This window comes from Procambarus clarkii, chromosome 38 (genome assembly GCF_040958095.1).
Source record: "Procambarus clarkii isolate CNS0578487 chromosome 38, FALCON_Pclarkii_2.0, whole genome shotgun sequence".
NCBI classification, from domain to species: Eukaryota; Metazoa; Arthropoda; class Malacostraca; order Decapoda; family Cambaridae; genus Procambarus; species Procambarus clarkii.
In genome coordinates this window covers 23780198-23798485 of record NC_091187.1, presented here as the reverse complement: position 1 = coordinate 23798485, position 18288 = coordinate 23780198, and the positions used below count along the sequence as shown (strand labels likewise).

Below are 18288 nucleotides of genomic sequence, written 5' to 3'. Positions count from 1 at the left end.
ATATTTTTAAAAAAGTTATATTTTGAGTCCACATCAAAAACCCCTTTTACGTCACCTGTCGCTGGGTTCACGTCTAGCTCCAAGACCGGCCCACACCCCATACCCAAGAATTTCCAATCTATTTGACCCAATAAATTTCTTAGGTTATTGAAATTACCTTTTCGAAAATCAGGTACTTTAACATAATTTTCTCCTACAGGTCTATTCCATTCTATGCTAAATCTGATTTCTTTATGATCACTGTTCCCTAGCTCACTCCCTATTTCGATGTCATTAATTTGTGTTTCCCTGTTAGTTAACACTAAATCTAAAATATTATTTTCCCGCGTTGGTTCCTTAATGTGTTGCGTAAGAAAGCAATCGTCAATTAATTCTAGAAAATCTTCTGCTTCATTATTCCCTGTTTTGTTCAACCAGTTTATTCCACTAAAATTAAAGTCACCCATGACATAAATAATGTTAGATCTAGATGCCCTAGATATTTCATCCCATAGATGCTTTGCTTCCATTTTGTCTAAATTTGGTGGCCTATATATAACTCCTATTATACTATTATTTGCTTTTTCGATAATTCTATCCAAATAGTTTCTGTGTGTGGCTCAGATTTGATTCCCTCTTTGAGACTACATTTCAAATTATCCCTAACGTATATGGCTACTCCCCCTCCTCGTCTAATATGTCTATCTGTGTGAAATAGTTTAAATCCTTTTATTTGATATTCAGCTAATAGTTCTCTATTTTCTACATTCATCCACGTTTCGGTAAGTGCAATAATACATATTTCTTCTGTACAGATAAGAGCATTTTTTTTTTTTGCATAAGAGCAACTCGTTTATTTTGTTTCTTAGACTTCTACTGTTAGTGTAATATTTTCATAAGTGAATTGTTTTTTTGAGGCCCTTCAATTTCCCTGATCATTTTGCCAATTTGTTTCTCCAACAAACACATATTTTTATTTCCTCCTTCCTCCCTATCAATTCCCATACCACTATCTAGTAACAGTTTAACCCCAAACAAACACCTCTAACCACTGGTTCCAACGAGTTCGCAACAGCAACAACCCCAGCCCTCGATAGATGCACCCCATCACGAGCATACATTTCATTTCTTCCATAGAAGTGTTCCCAGTTGTTTATGAATGATATTGCATTTGATTTGCAATATCTTTCCAGCCGGCAATTGACACCAAGTGCCCTCGACATCCATTCATTACCCACTCCCTTTCTTGGAACAATGCCACATATGATCGGGATTCCTCCCTTGCTCCTAACTAATTCTATGGCTTTGTTAAATTTCTTTGTCAGTTCCTCACTCCTAACTCGTCCAACATCATTACCCCCTGCACTAATACGAATAGTGAGTTTGTTCCCATTTCCTGTCATAATATCATTCATGTTTCCAACAATATCACCAATTCTAGCTCCCGGATAGCAAACCCTTAATCTGTTCCTCCTATCTCTGGCACAAAACGTTCAGTCTAAATATCTTACCTGGGAATCTCCCACAACCGAAATTCACTTTGGTACCTCCTAAACTTTCTGAGCAGCCTGAGGGGCCTGTGCTCCGCCGCTCCTCACTGATTTCCGTTCCGAGAGAACTGCAGGCTCACCACAGCACTCGTCCTCCAACACGGCAAACGAATTTGCTGTCCTTAGGGCGTCTGTTGGCTACCACACGAGGAGTACATTTAGAAGTCATTTCTGACATGAATGCAGAAGCCTTTCTGCAAGCCTTTCGTAGATTTGCTGCACGAAGATCTTGCCCAAAATTAATGATCTCAGATAATGGATCTAACTTCGTGGCAGGAGAAGCTTGCTTACAAGAAATATGGAGCCATCCAGAAGTACACTCTGTGTTCAAACAGAGACAATTCTATTGGAAATTTATTCCTCCAAGAGCACAATGGCACGGCGGTTTTTACGAAAGAATGGTGGGAACTGTTAAGAAATGCCTAAGAAAAACCTTACACCGGCAGAAAATTAATCTCACCGAGTTACAGACCCTTGTCGTGGAAATTGAAGCACGAGTCAACAACAGACCTCTAACCTACTTAACAGAAGATTTCTCCCAAAGAGAACCCCTAAGCCCCTCTCATTTGATTCATGGTGGTCTTCTGAGTTCTCTAATATCTCTAGGAGACGAGGATCCAGCTGACCCTTCGTGTGTCAAAGCAAGTGACTTGGTGGTGGAGAGTTATAAACACCTTTCAAGAGTAATAGAGAAATGGAACAAGGTCTGGACACGTGAATATTTAACTGCTTTAAGAGAATATCATTATGGAGCTGCAAGCCCATACAATAAAGTTCAACTTAAACCAGGTGATCTTGTCCTAGTAGACAGTGATGGACCCAGGTCAGATTAGCCTATAGGTACAATTGTTGACATCCATCCTGACCGCCATGGTGTTTTACGAATAGTTAAAGTTCAGTGTCGAGGCACTACTACCTTGAAAACACTAGAGAAATTAGTACCTTTAGAGTTAGCAGAACACGAGTGTTCTACAGATATACCTGTAACCCAAGTTTCAGAGAACAATGATTCTACTCAACCGAGCACAAGACCATCAAGAGTCGCTGCTCAGAACTGCAAACAGAAACTTAAACAATATTTTGATTCTTTTCAAGAGCAGATAACTTGTCATTTAAACTTGAGGTGACCACGCTGATGCAGTGATGAGTTGATATCCAGTAATTAATTACGAGTCATTGTGACCCTGGACAGTAGCCTCACTGTATTGATGAGGTCTCCTTAATCTTAAATGAATCAATTATTCATAATTTATTTTTTGTTAATATCCTTCTGTTTCTTACAAAGGAATTATTCAATAATTTTCAATGTTTATTTACGTCCCTATGTTGACTTAGAGTCATCTACCACAGATTCGGGACATTCGTTAGGTGCGTACTAACCTACTAACCCATGAATATAACTTCAGGATAGAGAAACAGGTGTACGTTAGTACTAATACCTGAACTACGACCCGAGTTTTCTCTCCCCGGAGTTATGTTGGAAATAACCAACAATTTTAAACATCTTTGTATTTTATACAACCTTTGTATTAACCAAAGTAGTTACTAAAATTACTAACTTGTAGATTAAATCATTATCATGATTTATTCACTGCCAAATTCTTCCTAGTCAGAATGACGACGTGAGGAACGACAGGCAGTAACATGAATTCTCTCCACATTTAGTTGGATTTAGAACAAGAGTCCAGTTTATCATTTCCTTTACTGAAAAAAGTTACTTACTAATAAGTTTAATTTCGTAGTATACTACTACTTACTGGAACTCCCTTATTTAATTAATATTAAACATTCTAGAGGAAATTACTTTGATGTAAATGATTTTACTTTCATTTCCTCGATTAGTTGCACAACTTTAATAAACCAATTTATGTTACGAGAAATTCTATTTTTATCACAGAAGAATTTAATGTGATATTAATACTCGACATTTCCTCTTCCTTTCTTAGTCAATTGCGATATATACATATTCATTTATGCTCGAGATGTCTATCGAGAGCCGCGCATGCGCAATAAGGAAGAGGAGGAAGACGGGAAAGCGTCACTAGACACGAGAGAACGAGAGAGCACGACTCGGACGTCATTGACAGCGTATAGCAGAGCTACGTTTTGACCTACTTATTTCGCTCCCACGATCAATTGAGCGGTGCTACGTTATTTGGCACAATAGCCGTGTCCCAGACTAGCATATCTGCAATTCCAGAGTTAACGCCTTTCAAGCAGCAGCTAGAGGACGAAGAATTGCTCAAGTCTCCACATCAACGGACACGCGGCTCGGCAGCTAGGTTCATCTGTTTGTTATCATGTGGCCACAGTTAACATTTAGACTAGCAGTCGTTAGGCCGAATGCAAAATAATACAATCCCGTACGTGTCTTAAGTAAATTTACCATCTAAATAGATAATTAATTTCAGTATTTTCTCCAAAGAGAACTACAGTGCTTGAACATAAATTGCTCAGATATTAGCTGATAATTTCCATTGTTATATTCATGATTTAGGATTTATTTGTAGTTACTTATTATGTAGAAGATTTCTACAATGTAATTTCCTTTCAGTACCAAGGCGACGCCAACCGAGGTGCTAGGCTTCCCCACCGTTTCGTGCAACAATTTGCCCTATGCAACACGTCGTCGGTGGAGCGTAGCAACTGATTACACCTCACTAGATTTACAGCTAAGCTATCCCTTTTTTATCTGTAGCAATAACTCTAGTTACAGTAGTGATCTCTCAAAGAGATCAATTACTAACCCATTGATTTACTGATACTGTTCAACATTTCAGTAGTATATTGAGGAGCATTTACCTCTAGTTACAGTAGTGATCTCTCAAAGAGATCAATTACTAACCCATTGATTTACTGATACTGTTCAACATTTCAGTAGTATATTGAGGAGCATTTACCTTCAATTAATGTTATATAATCAATCTTGTTTATTTTCATATTTGATTTACTCTGGTGAAGAACCAGCACCAGAATAATGCTAGGGATGTATTCATCTTTTAGCATGTAACCCCCAATTTTGTGTAAGTTAATTTGACTCCATTTATATAAGAATTACAGTCTTACTAAGATCCATAGGACACTAGTTCTTGGGATCAGTTTTTCCATTGCTTTATTTTTGTTTTCCACTTTTTCTCAAAAAGTTGTGGTCCTTCATAGCTATCGAAGTATATATTTAATTATTAGTTCTCAGAGCCCAAAACAATAGTTATTGGAGTCAGGTTTTCGCCCACACCCCTGGCTCGGCCAGGGAGGTGTTTTGAGCAGTGAGCGACCGCCTTGCACAGAGAGGTGACCAGCCTGTCTTCCCACCCTGGTGGATGCCAGTCACCATCTGGGTGTACCCGTCTGAGTTGTGAGGTAAAAGTGTCAGTAATGCATTGTCTTGCTTGGGTGTCTTAGTGGTGACTAGCTAGTGGAGTCTGAACCATTTAGCCATATATGGCTAACTTGCTATCGACTAAGCTATCTACTTGAGAATGGTCCAGGACGGACCGAAACGTCGTCGTCCCTTCAACTTCTAGTGTGTGGTCTGGTCAACATACTTCAGCCACGTTATTGTGACTCATCGCCTGCATAGCCATATATGGTGTGGGCGTGTATGGAGTGGGTTATCCCCCCCCCCCTCTTAATTTGGTCAATATTGTGTTAAATAATAGGATGTCAAAATGCTAAATATCAATTGCTGAAAATTGAAATAATTTGATTTAATAAATGTCTATGTGTAGAATAACAAGCTTGAGTTTTATTCAATCCTCTTTTTGAATCAATGTCCCCTGAAGTAAGAGTTAAGGCTAGAGATAACTAGATGAACAAGAAGAGAGATAACTAAATTAAGCAGTGTTCCTGTTGCATTGTTTAAAAGGAATTAAGATTTAGTTTCAATGACAGGTAGTGGCAGCTTTCATCAGAACATCAGTATAGTATAACATCATATATAGAATAACAACCATTCTACTCTCCCTACTCCTTCTTATCCCTCCTACTTACTCCTCCTACATCACTCTACTCCTCCTCCTTCCTTCTCTTCTTCCTACCTCCACCCTTCCCGTGCGTCTCTCGTTTTCTGTTGTCCCACAGACGAGTTCCCCCTTCCCGTTCACGTTTTCTAAACCCTTCCACCCCCCTCCCCGCTCAGCGCCGTTGTTGCCGTGAGGGGGGGCTTAGTGGGCAGCTGCTGGAGTGTGATGTTCCTTGGGACAGTCCTCTGTCCTTTTCTAGCCTTGTGCTCCTGCTGCCGTCCTTTCCAATTCTGCTGAGCACCTTTTCCTTTTCCTTCTGTTTCGTTTTTCTCCCCCCTCTTCTACTATCTGCTTGCTGTTTCCTGCCGACCTTTTGCTTGTTCTGGTTCTTCCCTTGGACTTCTGCTATTTTGACGCCCGGGTGCTGGAGGAGGCATACTCTTGCACCCGTAGAACTGTAGTACCCGACGTCGAGAGCGAGGGGAACCTTTTATTGTCAATCCCCCTTTCGTCACTGAACCCGATCTCGACGGACTGTCGGTTCTTAAGGTGGCGTTTGTGGGGCGTATACTCACGACGCACCCCTAGGAGGCCCCGGCAAGATCGGCGATAGCTTCTTGTTGGGTGTCCTGCCGCTAATTGTGGCTCCATGGTGGGTGTGGGGGCACATTCGTGAATGAATTTTCCTTTTCGTCATGATGATAACCCCTGTTTTGACTGTTTCTGCTTTACCTTCTCAGGCTCGTGGGGTGGGCGACCAAGCCCCCGAGTCGGTCCGTGTTGGAAGACCGGGCTCTGTAGCCTCCGCTGCATTGGGCCCCGACCTTGCTCCTCCTTTGGCCTCTCTGACTCTTTCCCCTGGCTCCCCTCCCTCCTCTGCGGTTGGGTCGAGCCCCAAGCCCCCAGTGGTGACTAGCTCGTCCCCTGGCGCGGCTCCATCTCTAGTTGTAACTACTGTGCCTTTTAACCCCTCTCTGGGGGTTCTCACCGCCGTCCTCGTCACGGCCGCCCTCGCTCGATTCCTTCCAGTTCTGCTACCTATCAAGCCTTGTTTGGTCCCACTTCGTGGGTCAAATATTTTGATCTCCTCCCTCTTGATTCTGCGCCTCCTGACGATTTCTCCCTCCATCGACATCTCGTTGATTCCGTGGATGCCTCCATTACTTTCAACCCCACTCGTCTCGGTACACGTGTCGTTGCTGCTCCTTCTCAGGATGCTGCTTCCCGCTTGGCTGCCTTATCCTGCCTTGGCGAGACCCTGTTCAGGTCTCGGAGAACGCTCAGTTGAATGCCATTGTTGGCACTATTCTGCTCCCGCCCCATGTTGCGACCGGTGTATGGGACCTGCGCGACTGCCACGACGATATTCGACATATCCTTGCTGCCCAGGGCCATTCTATTCTCCAGGTGGACACGTTTACTCGTCCCCCTCGTGGTAGTCGCCGTCAACCCCTCCGGGTTGTGAAGATTACCTTTGATGGTAGGACCCTTCCACCCTCTGTCATTCTTGCTGGTGCCAGGTGCTCTGTCCAGGAGTACATTCCTTCCCCTCGGCTCTGTAACAAGTGCTGGAGGTTTGGGCATGGTGCCCTCCGCTGCTCTTGGACTGTCTCTCTCTGTCCTTTGTGTGGTGGTGAAGGTCACTCTAAGTCGGAGTGCACTCCCCAGGCTCGTTGCCTCAACTGCGGTGAGGCCCATCCTACCTTCTCCCGTGTGTGTGTCCATTACAAGCTTGAGGCAGCCGTCCTCAACTTGAAGCACCGGGAGCGTTTATCTTTTCCTGAGGCGAGACGGCAGGTTCGCTGGCTCCCGCCTTATGCTAATATCTCTTATGCTCGCGTGTTGCGCTCTTCCTCTCCTCATCCTTCCCACCTTTCTCAGACTCACAACCGTTTCCGGACCTTGGACCCTGATACGCCCACTGCCCCCTCCTCTGTTCCTTTGGGTTCTCTCCCGAAGGATCCACCTCCTGGTCCTCTGTCTGGGGTTCCCCCTCTTTCTACCCGGTCTGTCTTGTCTCCTGTGTCTTCTTCCTCGTCTCCCTCCGTTCCTCCTTCCCATCCTTCCCCTCTGTCTCTTGACTCCCCGCCGCCTGTCGGTGCGGGCTGATGTCCATCGCTCTCCAAACGGCCGTCATGTGTGCTCTCGTTCAGCTCCTCCTGTTGAGACGCTAGAATCCGTTGCCCAGTACGTGGTTGCTGGGACACCTGTCTCTTTAAGTCAGAAGCATAAGCCTGGCTCCTCTCCTTCCTCCTCCCCGGCGGGTAAGAAGGTTTCGCTTTCTTCCTCGGCCCCTACTTCTGCCTCTCTCGCTCCTTCCCCTCCCATTTCGGTGGTTGCGCCCCCTGTTCCTGCTATGGAGGTTTCTTTAGCCCCCGCTTCCCTCTCGGTTGCGGCCCTTGCTGAGGTGCGCGCCCCTCTTTCTACTCCCCCCTCTTTCTACCCCCCCCCCCTCTTCCTGCTGCTGTCCTTGACTGCTCCTCTCCATTCTCTCCTCCTCCTCCACCTCCGGACCCACCCCGCCCTCCTCTGATCTGTTCTTCCGTTTCCTTCCCTCCGTCTTTGCTCAGTTTACCCATGCCCCCTAACCCTGACTTTGCTGACCCTGATCCCGACCCTGATATTCTTTAACGTGCTCTGTTGCTCTTTCGCCTTTGTTTCTTCCTTGGTCTCTGTTTTCGTCCTTTCTCTTCTCGTCGTTGTCCATTCTTCAATGGAACGTTCGAGGTTATTACGCCAATTTCCTCTAACTCCAACTTCTGATTTCGCGGTTTTCGCCCCTTTGTGTCTGTCTCCAGGAGCCGATGCTTGGTGCTCGTCCTGGTCGTTTTCGTGGCTATTCCTTTCTCCCCCCCCCCCCCCAGCCGTTGCTGGGGCTTCTAATTCTTCTGCTCTCTTGATTCGTGCTGATGTTCCCTTTGTTCCTTTACTTTTTCCTTCGCCTCTCCATTGTTCTGCAGCTCGTATCTTTGTGGGGAAATGGTACACAGTTTGTTCCAATTATCTCCCCCCGAGTGTCCCGCTTTCTCTTCCTGATTTGATACACCTCCTAGACTCCTTGCCGGAGCCTGTGCTCCTGCTGGGTGACTTCAATTGTCGTCATTCTCTTTGGTGTGACGTTCTGACGAATACCCGGGGTCGCCTTCTTGAGCCGTTTCTCCTCTATTCTTCCCTGTCTCTTCTGAATTCTGGTGAGCCCATTCATTTGGACTCTCGGACTCGCACCCTTTCTTGTCTTGATCTTTCTCTCTGCTCTTCTTCTCTTTACTTAGATTTCACGTGGCAGGTTCTTGATGACCTCCATGGAAGTGATCATTTCCCCATCCTTCTTTCCTTTTTCTCTCTTCGCCCTTCCCTTTCTTTCCCTAAGTGGCAGTTTGCTAAGGCGGACTGGACCCTATTTACCCTCAGTGCTGCTCTCTCTGACCTCTCCTTTCTGCCTCTCTCTCGCGCTCTCCTCCTTTTTCATGACACTGTCTTCAACGCTGCCCTCCGCTCTATTCCTCGCTCTTCCTCTCGGGGTCCACGGAAGTGCGTTCCCTGGTGGAATGCGGACTGTGCTCGGGCTGTCTGCTGTAAGCGTGCAGCCTGGAAGAGGCACCGCCGTAGGCAGACGACCGATTCTTTTCTTTTCTTTCGGAAAGTGAGTGCAGTGGCCCGTAGGGCCATCCGTATGGCTATACGTGAATGTTGGGCATCTTATGTCTCAACAATTACGTCCGAAACTCCTCTGGCCCAGATCTGGAAGCGTATCCGCAAGATAGCGGGTAAGTTCGTTCCCGATGTTTCACCGGTCCTTCACCTCCATGATACTCTTGTGGCGGACCCGTTGCAGGTCGCTTCCGTACTGGGTTCCCACTTTTCTTCTGTTAGCTCTGGTCTTCATCTTCCCCAATCTTTCCTTCTTCGTAAACCTGTCCTTGAGTCTCGTCCTTTAGATTTCTGCACTCGTCTTCAGCTTCCCTATAATGATCCCTTCTCTCTCTCTGAACTTCGTTCTGCCCTGGCCCTCTGCGGTTCTACGGCGGCAGGCTCCGATGGTATTCATTATGAGATGCTTCGCCATATCCCTCCGTGCACGTCTCAGTATTTACTGAGTCTGAATAATCGGATCTGGGAGCCGTCGTCAGTCCCTGAGGACTGGCTCGATGCCGTTGTCCTCCCTGTTCGCAAACCGGGGTTTCTGGGTACTTCCCCTAAGGACTTTCGCCCTACTGCCCTCACAAGTTGTGTCTGCAAACTCTTTGAACGTATGGTTAACGTTCGTCTGATGTGGTTCCTGGAACACTATCACCTCCTCTCCCCTTCTCAATTTGGTTTCCGCAAGTGCCGCAGCACGACAGATGTCCTGGTGAACTTGGAGGTCTATATTCGTACTGCTTTTGCTGCGAAGACCTCCATTGTTGCCGTCCTTTTTGACCTGGAAAAGGCTTATGACACGACTTGGCGGTATCATATTCTATCTCAACTTCATTCTTTTGGCCTTCGCAGTCATCTCCCTCTCTTTCTCCGCAGCTTCCTCTCTCGTCGTTCCTTTCGGGTACGCCTTGGTACCGCTCTTTCTGCCTCTTTTCAGCAATACGAAGGTGTGCCCCAGGGTAGTGTTCTGAGCACTACTCTTTTTCTGGTTGCCCTCAATGGTCTTCTTTCCTCTCTTCCTTCAGGTGTCTTCTCCGCTCTCTATGTCGATGATCTTACCCTTTGCTGTCAGGGTGATGATTCGCCTCTCCTTCAGCGCCGGCTTCAACTTGCAATTGATGCTGTGTCGTCTTGGGCCACCGATCATGGCTTCAAGTTCTCTACTTCTAAGACTTGTGCCATGACTTTTACGTGGAAACGGGTCGTTGTTCGTCCCTCTTTGTCACTTTATGGTCATCCCCTTGAGTACAAAGATTCCGCGAAGATTTTGGGGTTATTCCTTGACACTCGTTTGTCTTGGTCTCCCCATATCTCTTACCTCCGTGTTGAGTGCTCTAAGGCCCTTACCCTCCTTCGGGTCTTGTCCCATACTTCTTGGGGGGCAGATAGGCGCACTCTCCTTGCTTTACATTCCTCTCTCGTCCTGTCTAAGCTCGATTATGGTTGCCCTGCTTACTCGTCTGCTTCTCCTTTTACTCTTCGCCGTCTTGATGCTTTGCACCATACTGGGTTGCGCCTCAGTTCTGGTGTCTTTCGTTCGACTCCCGTCCTTAGCCTGTATGTTGACACTGGTTTCCTGTCTCTCCAAGACCGCCGTGATTGCTACTGTCTTCGCTATCTTGCGCGGTCCTTACAACATCCTTCCTCTCGCCTCTGTCGTGCTTTAACTTTTACCTCTCCTGCGGTTCCTGTTCCTCTTCACCGCCTCCCTCTTTCTGTCCGGTTATCTCGCCTACAGGACTCTCTTTCCGTTCGTATTTCAAATGTTTCTTCTCGTGTTGTTCCTTCTTTGCCCCCGTGGAGAGTCCCTCTTCCGCAGTTTTGTACATCCTTGACCCGTATCACTAAAGCTTTTATCCCTCCTACGGTTCTAAAACGCCTTTTCCTTGAGCACTTTTCTTCTCACTCCCGCTCCGTTTCTGTATTTACCGATGGGTCTAAGTCTGCGGATGGTGTTGGCTACTCTGTTGTTTTTCCTGATCGCACTTATATGTGTCGCTTACCTCCGGAGACTAGCATCTTTACAGCGGAGCTTTATGCTATTCTCTATGCTCTTCGTCTCCTGCTTTCTCGTTGTCAGTCTTCCTTTGTAGTTGTTGTTGACTCTCGTAGTGCCCTCATGGCTCTCGGCTCTTTTAATCCGGTTCATCCAGTAGTTGTCGAGATCCAGCATTGGCTGTTTCTTGTTCACAGTAAATTTAAGTCGGTTGAGTTTTGTTGGGTTCCCAGCCATATTGGTGTGTCTTTAAATGAGCGTGCGGATGCTGCTGCCAAGGAAGCTGTCCGCTCTTGTCCCATCTCTCGTAAAGGTATTCCGTATTCTGACTTTTACCCGGTTATCCATTCCTCCGTCCTTACCTGTTGGCAGGCTTCTTGGTTGTCTGTTACTGGTAACAAACTACGTACTCTTAAATGTTGTGTTTCCTCGTGGCCGTCCTCCTTCCACCGCAACCGGCGGTGGGAAACAGCTCTGGCGAGGTTGTGTATTGGCCATACTCGCTTAACCCATGGTCACTTGATGGAGCGCCGCCCTGCTCCTTATTGTCCTAGTTGCATTGTCCCTCTTACGGTCGTGCATGTCCTTCTTGAATGTCCTGACTTCCAGGACGAGCGTGTGTCTTGCTTTCCGACAGCCCCTCGCGGTCGCCTGTCCCTCAATAGAATTCTTGGTGACTCGGATACTTTTGATATCGTTCGACTTATGCGTTTTTGTTCTCGTATTGGCATCCTTGGTGATATTTAGCGCCCTCTGATTATTTTGCGCATTTGATGGTGCTACATAGCCTTCCCAGTTTGGTGCCTTCTTTTGATAATTACTTACTTCCTTACTTTTAAACCCTTGCACCCATTCCTTCCCTTCTTCCTTTTACTTTACTTTACTTGATCATCTTTTTTCAATTCCGCTCCTCCCCCCCCCCCCGTTACAGTGGGGACGTTAGCGTTTGTAGACAGCACGTCTGCTAGCACGGCTGCTGAGATGGTGATGGTAGGAGGGTACGAAGCTGCATCTATTCCCTATTAATACCCCCTTTCTTCTCCATTTATACACATCCATAATGTAACTCCATTAATATTCAGAAGGTCCTATTTAACCCCTTACTTATCTGGAAGCTTTATATTTATAGTGTCTGGCCAAGGGTCTTTTATTTAGCATAGGAATGAATGAAACCACCATGGGCTATTGCACATAGCAAAGCTGGAGCAGCACAGAGGATGAACTATCATGTATCTTAGAGTTCACCCCTGTTACCGAACCAGTATTTACCCCAGGTCTTTTCCTAAATCTAAAACTTATTCAATTTATACCCATTGTTTCGTGTTCTGTCTCATGTTTATAGTATTAATAGCCTATTAATATCCCCCTTTGTCATTTCCATTCATTCACAATTATCATGTCAACCCTATTTCATCTTCTTCGCCATTCTAGATGATGTAATTTAATCTTTGTTAATCTTTCTTTGAGGATCGTTTATTGAGCATAGGTAGACTTCAACGGGGCTTTTAGTAGTATTCCAAGTGCATATGAATAAACAATTTTTTTCAAAACAAGCTATTCCAACACGCAGACATTTTTATTTAACTCCTTCACTGCTAGTCCTATGTAAATCTCGCAATCGCTCAAAAACATGCCCTCACGCACCTTAATTAATGTAGCATATAACAAATCAAAATACTCATTCAGTATTGAAAGTTTGGAGTCAGACGGTAGTCGACCTGACTCGGTAGAGAAAGGTCATATCTCCAGGGATTAGCAGATAAGATTACAAGATGGTCGTCTCCTTTGTCTTAAAGCAACATATAATGAATTATTTAACAAAATTCAGTAATTTAGAGAAATTCAAGTTTTCATTCAAATTGTATTCAATAATATACCTGTTCATGTATCAAGAGTATTCTCAATTGTAGGAATAATGAATAAGTCACCATCAGTGACGTCAACAGGAGAGGACTAGTCTAGGATGCGGATGAATCTTGACCACTCTGACTCAAGTGTCACCAAAGCCCTCCATATTTAGTAATTCACAACGTTCAAATTCAGTTCACTAGTTAATACTATAATTGGAAATAGCCTTTCCCTAAGATGCCTGTACGATTACCATCAGTTTATAAGAGTTCAACCATCTGGGTTTTTCAGTACAACAGAGATTAGTTGTTCAATTTAAACCTTGCCTAGTAAACTAGTATCCTGGCTGATTGATACTCCCTAGCTCTCGCTAGTGGTGAGGAGAGCTAGGTAAAAACTGTGTGGGCTAGGCCAGCGATTGGTGAAGACAACCATCTACACCTCTTCAAATGATCAGCACCCCATCAGCTGGTCCCGTAGACAAGGTAAACTTGCTAAGAGTTGTTATAGGTAAATAGTTCATTTCGTGCCTCAATAGGAAGTGTTTAGTCAGGGAGTGATTTTATTTAGTTGTTGTTTAGATTTTGCATAAATAAATGATTAGATTGTTATTATCTAACAGTCAGTCAGGTGCAGTCACAGTGAGAGGTTGTGTTTGCTGGAGCTCCGATTGTTGTAACATTATTATTGCAATAATGGAAGGATTAGTGAAGAATTTGGTGAGTCTGGTTGGAGCTCTGAGAGCAGAGATGGATTCCCTGCGGGAGGAGGTACGACAGCTAAGACTTTGGGAGGAAACGAAGAAGGAGACCAGTGCTGACGGGACCTCATCGTGGAGAGTCGTGAAGGACAGGGGTCTTAAGAAGACCTTGACAAGGCCACCTACAGACGCCCTAAGGACAGCAAATTCATTTGCCGTGTTGGAGGACGAGTGCTGTGGTGAGCCTGCAGTTCACTCGGAACGGAAACCAGCGAGGAGCGGCGGAGCGCAAGCCCCTCAGGCTGCTCAGAAAGTTAAGGAGGTACCGAAGCGAATTTTGGTTGTGGGAGATTCCCAGGTGAGGTATTTAGACAGAACGTTTTGTGCCAGAGATAGGGGGAACAGATTAAGGGTTTGCTATCCGGGAGCTGGAATTGGTGATATCATTGGAAACATGAATGATATTTTGACGGGAAATGGGAACAAACCCATTATTTGTATTAGTGCAGGGGGTAATGATGTTGGGCGAGTTAGGAGTGAGGAACTAATACAGAGATTCAGGACAGCCATTGAATTAGTTAGGAGCAAGGGAGGAATCCCGATCATATGTGGCATTCTTCCAAGAAAGGGAGTGGGAAATGAATGGATGTCGAGGGCACTTGGTGTCAATTGCCGGCTGGAAAGATATTGCAAATCAAATGCAATATCTTTCATAGACAACTGGGAACACTTCTATGGAAGAAATGAAATGTATGCTCATGATGGGGTGCATCTATCCAGGGCTGGGGTTGTTGCTGTTGCGAACTCGTTGGAACCAGTGGTTAGAGGTGTTAGAGGTGCTGCCATTTAAGTGTCGTTGAGACACATGTGTATTAACGTAATTGTCTAAATTCAATTAGAGTAACTTTTGTTTTTGATTGTCCTGAGAGACAAGTGTTAACGTAAGATTTTTTATAAGGGGTTATCATTTTTGGATTAACCGCCTTGTTACTTGGTGCCTCGTTGAGGGCAGCGAGCACCAGTGAAGTTTTGTGATTAGAGTATTGATCACCATGAAGCCGTGACAATATTGACTGCAAGCTTGCGTCACCAGTGGGCACCACTTTGTTCAGTTATTGTCATTAGTCAGTCAGCGACGACGGGATAAGGATACCGTGGGTCCATCAGGCTGTTGATTAGCTGTTCTTTAATGTGCCACTGGAGTGACAGTAAAGTAACGTAAATTCACTGTGTAGTAGTTTTAGTTATTGTTTTGTGAATAAATTGTTTTGTTATAGAAAACGGTCGTTAACGTCAAACCTTCCAATATTGCTGCCCCACATTTTATGTTCTGCAACGCTTTGCCTGCTTATGTTCATATTAAGTCTGTATCTAAAGCTCGAGTCCATTGCACAGCACCACACTTCTATAAATATGAAGTGAGAATCCGTCGGCTACCCTTTATTAGTTGTTAACTAGGAGGAGCCAGCGACCTAAGTGACAGGTGTTACCCGAGTGGTTTCGCCTGGCGGTTTGCTCCCGCGGTCCTATGATCTTAGGCTTTAAGATTAAATATCTGCCACTGGCAGCTCTTGCTGTTTAAGGTCTGCCTCTCTTGCGAGGTAGTTACGATTAACGTAACATCAATAGGACTTAATTCTTTTGATAACCTGTCAAAGAAAAAAAATCTCACAGTTCTGGCGCCCAACGTGGGGCTGTGTCACTTGGGTTCGAGCCCGTGCACGGACTTTTGATCATTAAAGTAAAAAGTCTCAAATTGCAGAACATTGTGGAACAGTATTGTTGGGGGTGTGTTGTCACAGTTGTCACAAGTAGGTACACACACCAACACACACTGTCAGTATGTCTGTGGACTACAGGGAAGAGTACGTGTATCTGTATGTGACTGTCTATGGCAGGATGCCAGATGATGCGGGTAGTAAGACGGAGGAGGAATGCCGTCAGTATGTGATGGGACACAGGGCCTGGGTGCAGCGGGTACGCCAGGCATGGGTCGGTCAGGAGTTGCCAGCACTCCATGACACTAGGGACACGTCAGAGAGAGAAGCGTCACCTGAAAGGCATAACGCTAGTCACGCTTCGGCGAACGAAACGCCGGGAAGTGATTTAGAGGATGAGGAAAATCCCCTAGCCGACTTTCGTGTAATAGACGTGGTAGGAGGTGGAAGAAGTAGTACGCCTCAGGATCTTACTGGGAGGTCGCGCCCTCACCAAAGTATTCCTATAGAAACCTTCGCGGAAGGTAGTGTTGCATCAGCAGGTAGGTTGATGCAGGAATCGCCGGCCAGAATGGGGACTGTACAACCCCAGGCGGGATTCACTTTAGACATGCTGAGAGAACAAGCCAGGTTAATGGGTCTCTCAGCAACTGGGATGTCTAAGTTTGTGATGGAAATGTGGAATACCCATCAGGAGAGAGAGAACCGGTTGGAGATTGCAAAGGTGCAATCCACAGCTGGGAAGAGATGATGCCCTGAAGCGAGCCTTAATGAAAGGCTATGGCATTTCGGCCGATGGAATAATGAAGGCATTCCGTCAGATTAGAGTGCGTCAAGGGGAGACGTACCAGGCCATGTTGCAGAGGCTAGAGTCGAGCCTCAAGCACTATTTTGAGTTGAACAACGCCGTCGTTCCGGAAGACAATACGTTGTTTGAGCTGATGACTAGAGAACAGTTCTTGGAGGCAGTGGAACCTGTGCTCCGTGCTAAACTCAAGGAAAATGAGATAGTCTCTAATGAGGCTATGGCAGAATGTGCCGACAGGTGGGCTGAGGCACACAGGCCAAGACAGGGAGGTTCATCTGAGAACCGACGTCCTGACCAAGCCTAAGGGAGCGAGGCTAGGCCTAAAGAGAATAAGTCTAGAGTAAGCCATAAGCCACCCAAGGTCAGTGGACCCGGCTGTTTTACTTGTAACTAGCCAGGTCACAGGGCAGCTCAGTGTAAGAAGGGCAAGCGTGCAGAAAAGGGGGGAACACACGCACAGATTGCTGGTCTGGGTGCCCACGAGGGAGGTGATCCTCTGGAGCACACCCTGGAGACAGCAAGAGGTTTAGTTAATGGTAAATGGACCAAGATCTATCGAGACAGGGGAGCTACCACTCATATAGTCCGAGAGAGCCTTGTCGAGCCTGGGAACGAGACAGGCAGAACCATTCGTGTAAGATACCCTGATGGTAACCATAAAGACATGATCGAGGTATCCCTGATTGTTGACACACTATATATAAAAGGTAAAATACGAGCGGCGAAATGCAAGGGCGCTGTATACGGGTTGTTGTTGGGAAACGCCCCTGGAGTGTCAAATAGTAAGAGTCGATCCTGTGGAAGTGACTCACAGAAAACGGGACCCACACCAGCTGGAGGTGACGTCACGCGCCAGTCAGCTGGTAGCCAAGCCATGGCTGCCTCCCCAGCTAAGGAACAGAGGCAGCAGGCGCAAGGAAAACGGGGAAAGTCTGCTCCTTTCCGCCAACAGAAAACGGGATCTAGTTCAAAGGGACCCGCGCGGTCCGCTCCAGCTGGTGGCCAAGTCAAGGTCGTCACTACCCAGTCCAAGGAACAGAGGCGGCAGGGTAAAGGAAGTAAGAAATCTTCAAAGAGGAATCGGGAGGGGACAGGGCTAGTTCCCCACCCAGTACACACTGCATTTATTGCAGGGGTGTCAGTCATCAGTGATGACAGCGAGGTAGGTCAGCCACGATTGTATAATCGCAAACAGAAGGAGACATACAAAGATGTAAAGATTAGCGATCGACTGACCCCAGAGCAGAGTACGCAGGCCAGACAGCTGACTAAGGAGTTCAGTGGCGTACTCTCGGATGTTACCAAGGTAGCTGATGTGGAAGGCTACCGAGTACCGCTAATGGAAAGACAGGCGGTACGCACCAAACCTTATCCTGTTCCCCATCACCTAGTTCCCCAGGTCAGGGCTGAACTGAAGGAGATGGAAAGAGAAGGTGTAATTGAAAAGTCTACTTCCCCCTATTCCAGCCCCATGGTGATAGTGAAGAAACCTGAGGGGGGAGTAAGGATTTGTCTGGACTTCAGGAAATTGAACTCGGTCATAGAGTTTTATGCAGAACCCATGTTTAACCAGGATGAGATTTTCGCTAGGCTGGCGCCAAGCAATTATTTCTCGAAGCTGGATCTGACGAAGGGATTCTGGCAGATCCCACTGCATCAAGACAGCAAGAGATGCTCAGCTTTTATGACTAGTGAGGGGCTGTATCAATTCACTGTTCTTCCCTTTGGGCCGGTGAACGCCCCCGCAGTGTTCAATAGGACTATGAGGAAGGTCCTGGGGGGCATCGAAGGAGTGGAAATATTTGTGGATGATGTACTTATCCACTCTACCACCTGGGAGGAGCATTTGCAACTGCTGAGACAGGAATTCTCACGGCTGCAAGGAGTTGGCATGGTCGCCAAACCTACAAAGTGTGAGGTGGGATGCGCCGAGGTCAAGTACCTGGGGCATGTGATCGGTGGAGGCTGTTCCAAGCCTCTACCTGATAAGATACAGAAAATACAGGATGCTATACCACCCACCACCAAAACGCAAGTGAGGTCATTCCTTGGTCTGGTGGGTTACTACAGGAAGTTCATTCCAGACTT

At 46.2% G+C, this 18288-nt stretch overlaps 1 protein-coding gene across 1 annotated transcript; it reads left to right on the top strand.

The window, feature by feature from the left end:
* Positions 1-1705: 1705 nt before the first annotated feature.
* LOC138372293 (uncharacterized) lies at positions 1706-2362 on the top strand. The gene has a single exon (XM_069337575.1). It carries the CDS (start codon positions 1706-1708, stop codon positions 2360-2362), a length of 657 nt encoding a protein of 218 aa, XP_069193676.1.
* Positions 2363-18288: the final 15926 nt, after the last annotated feature.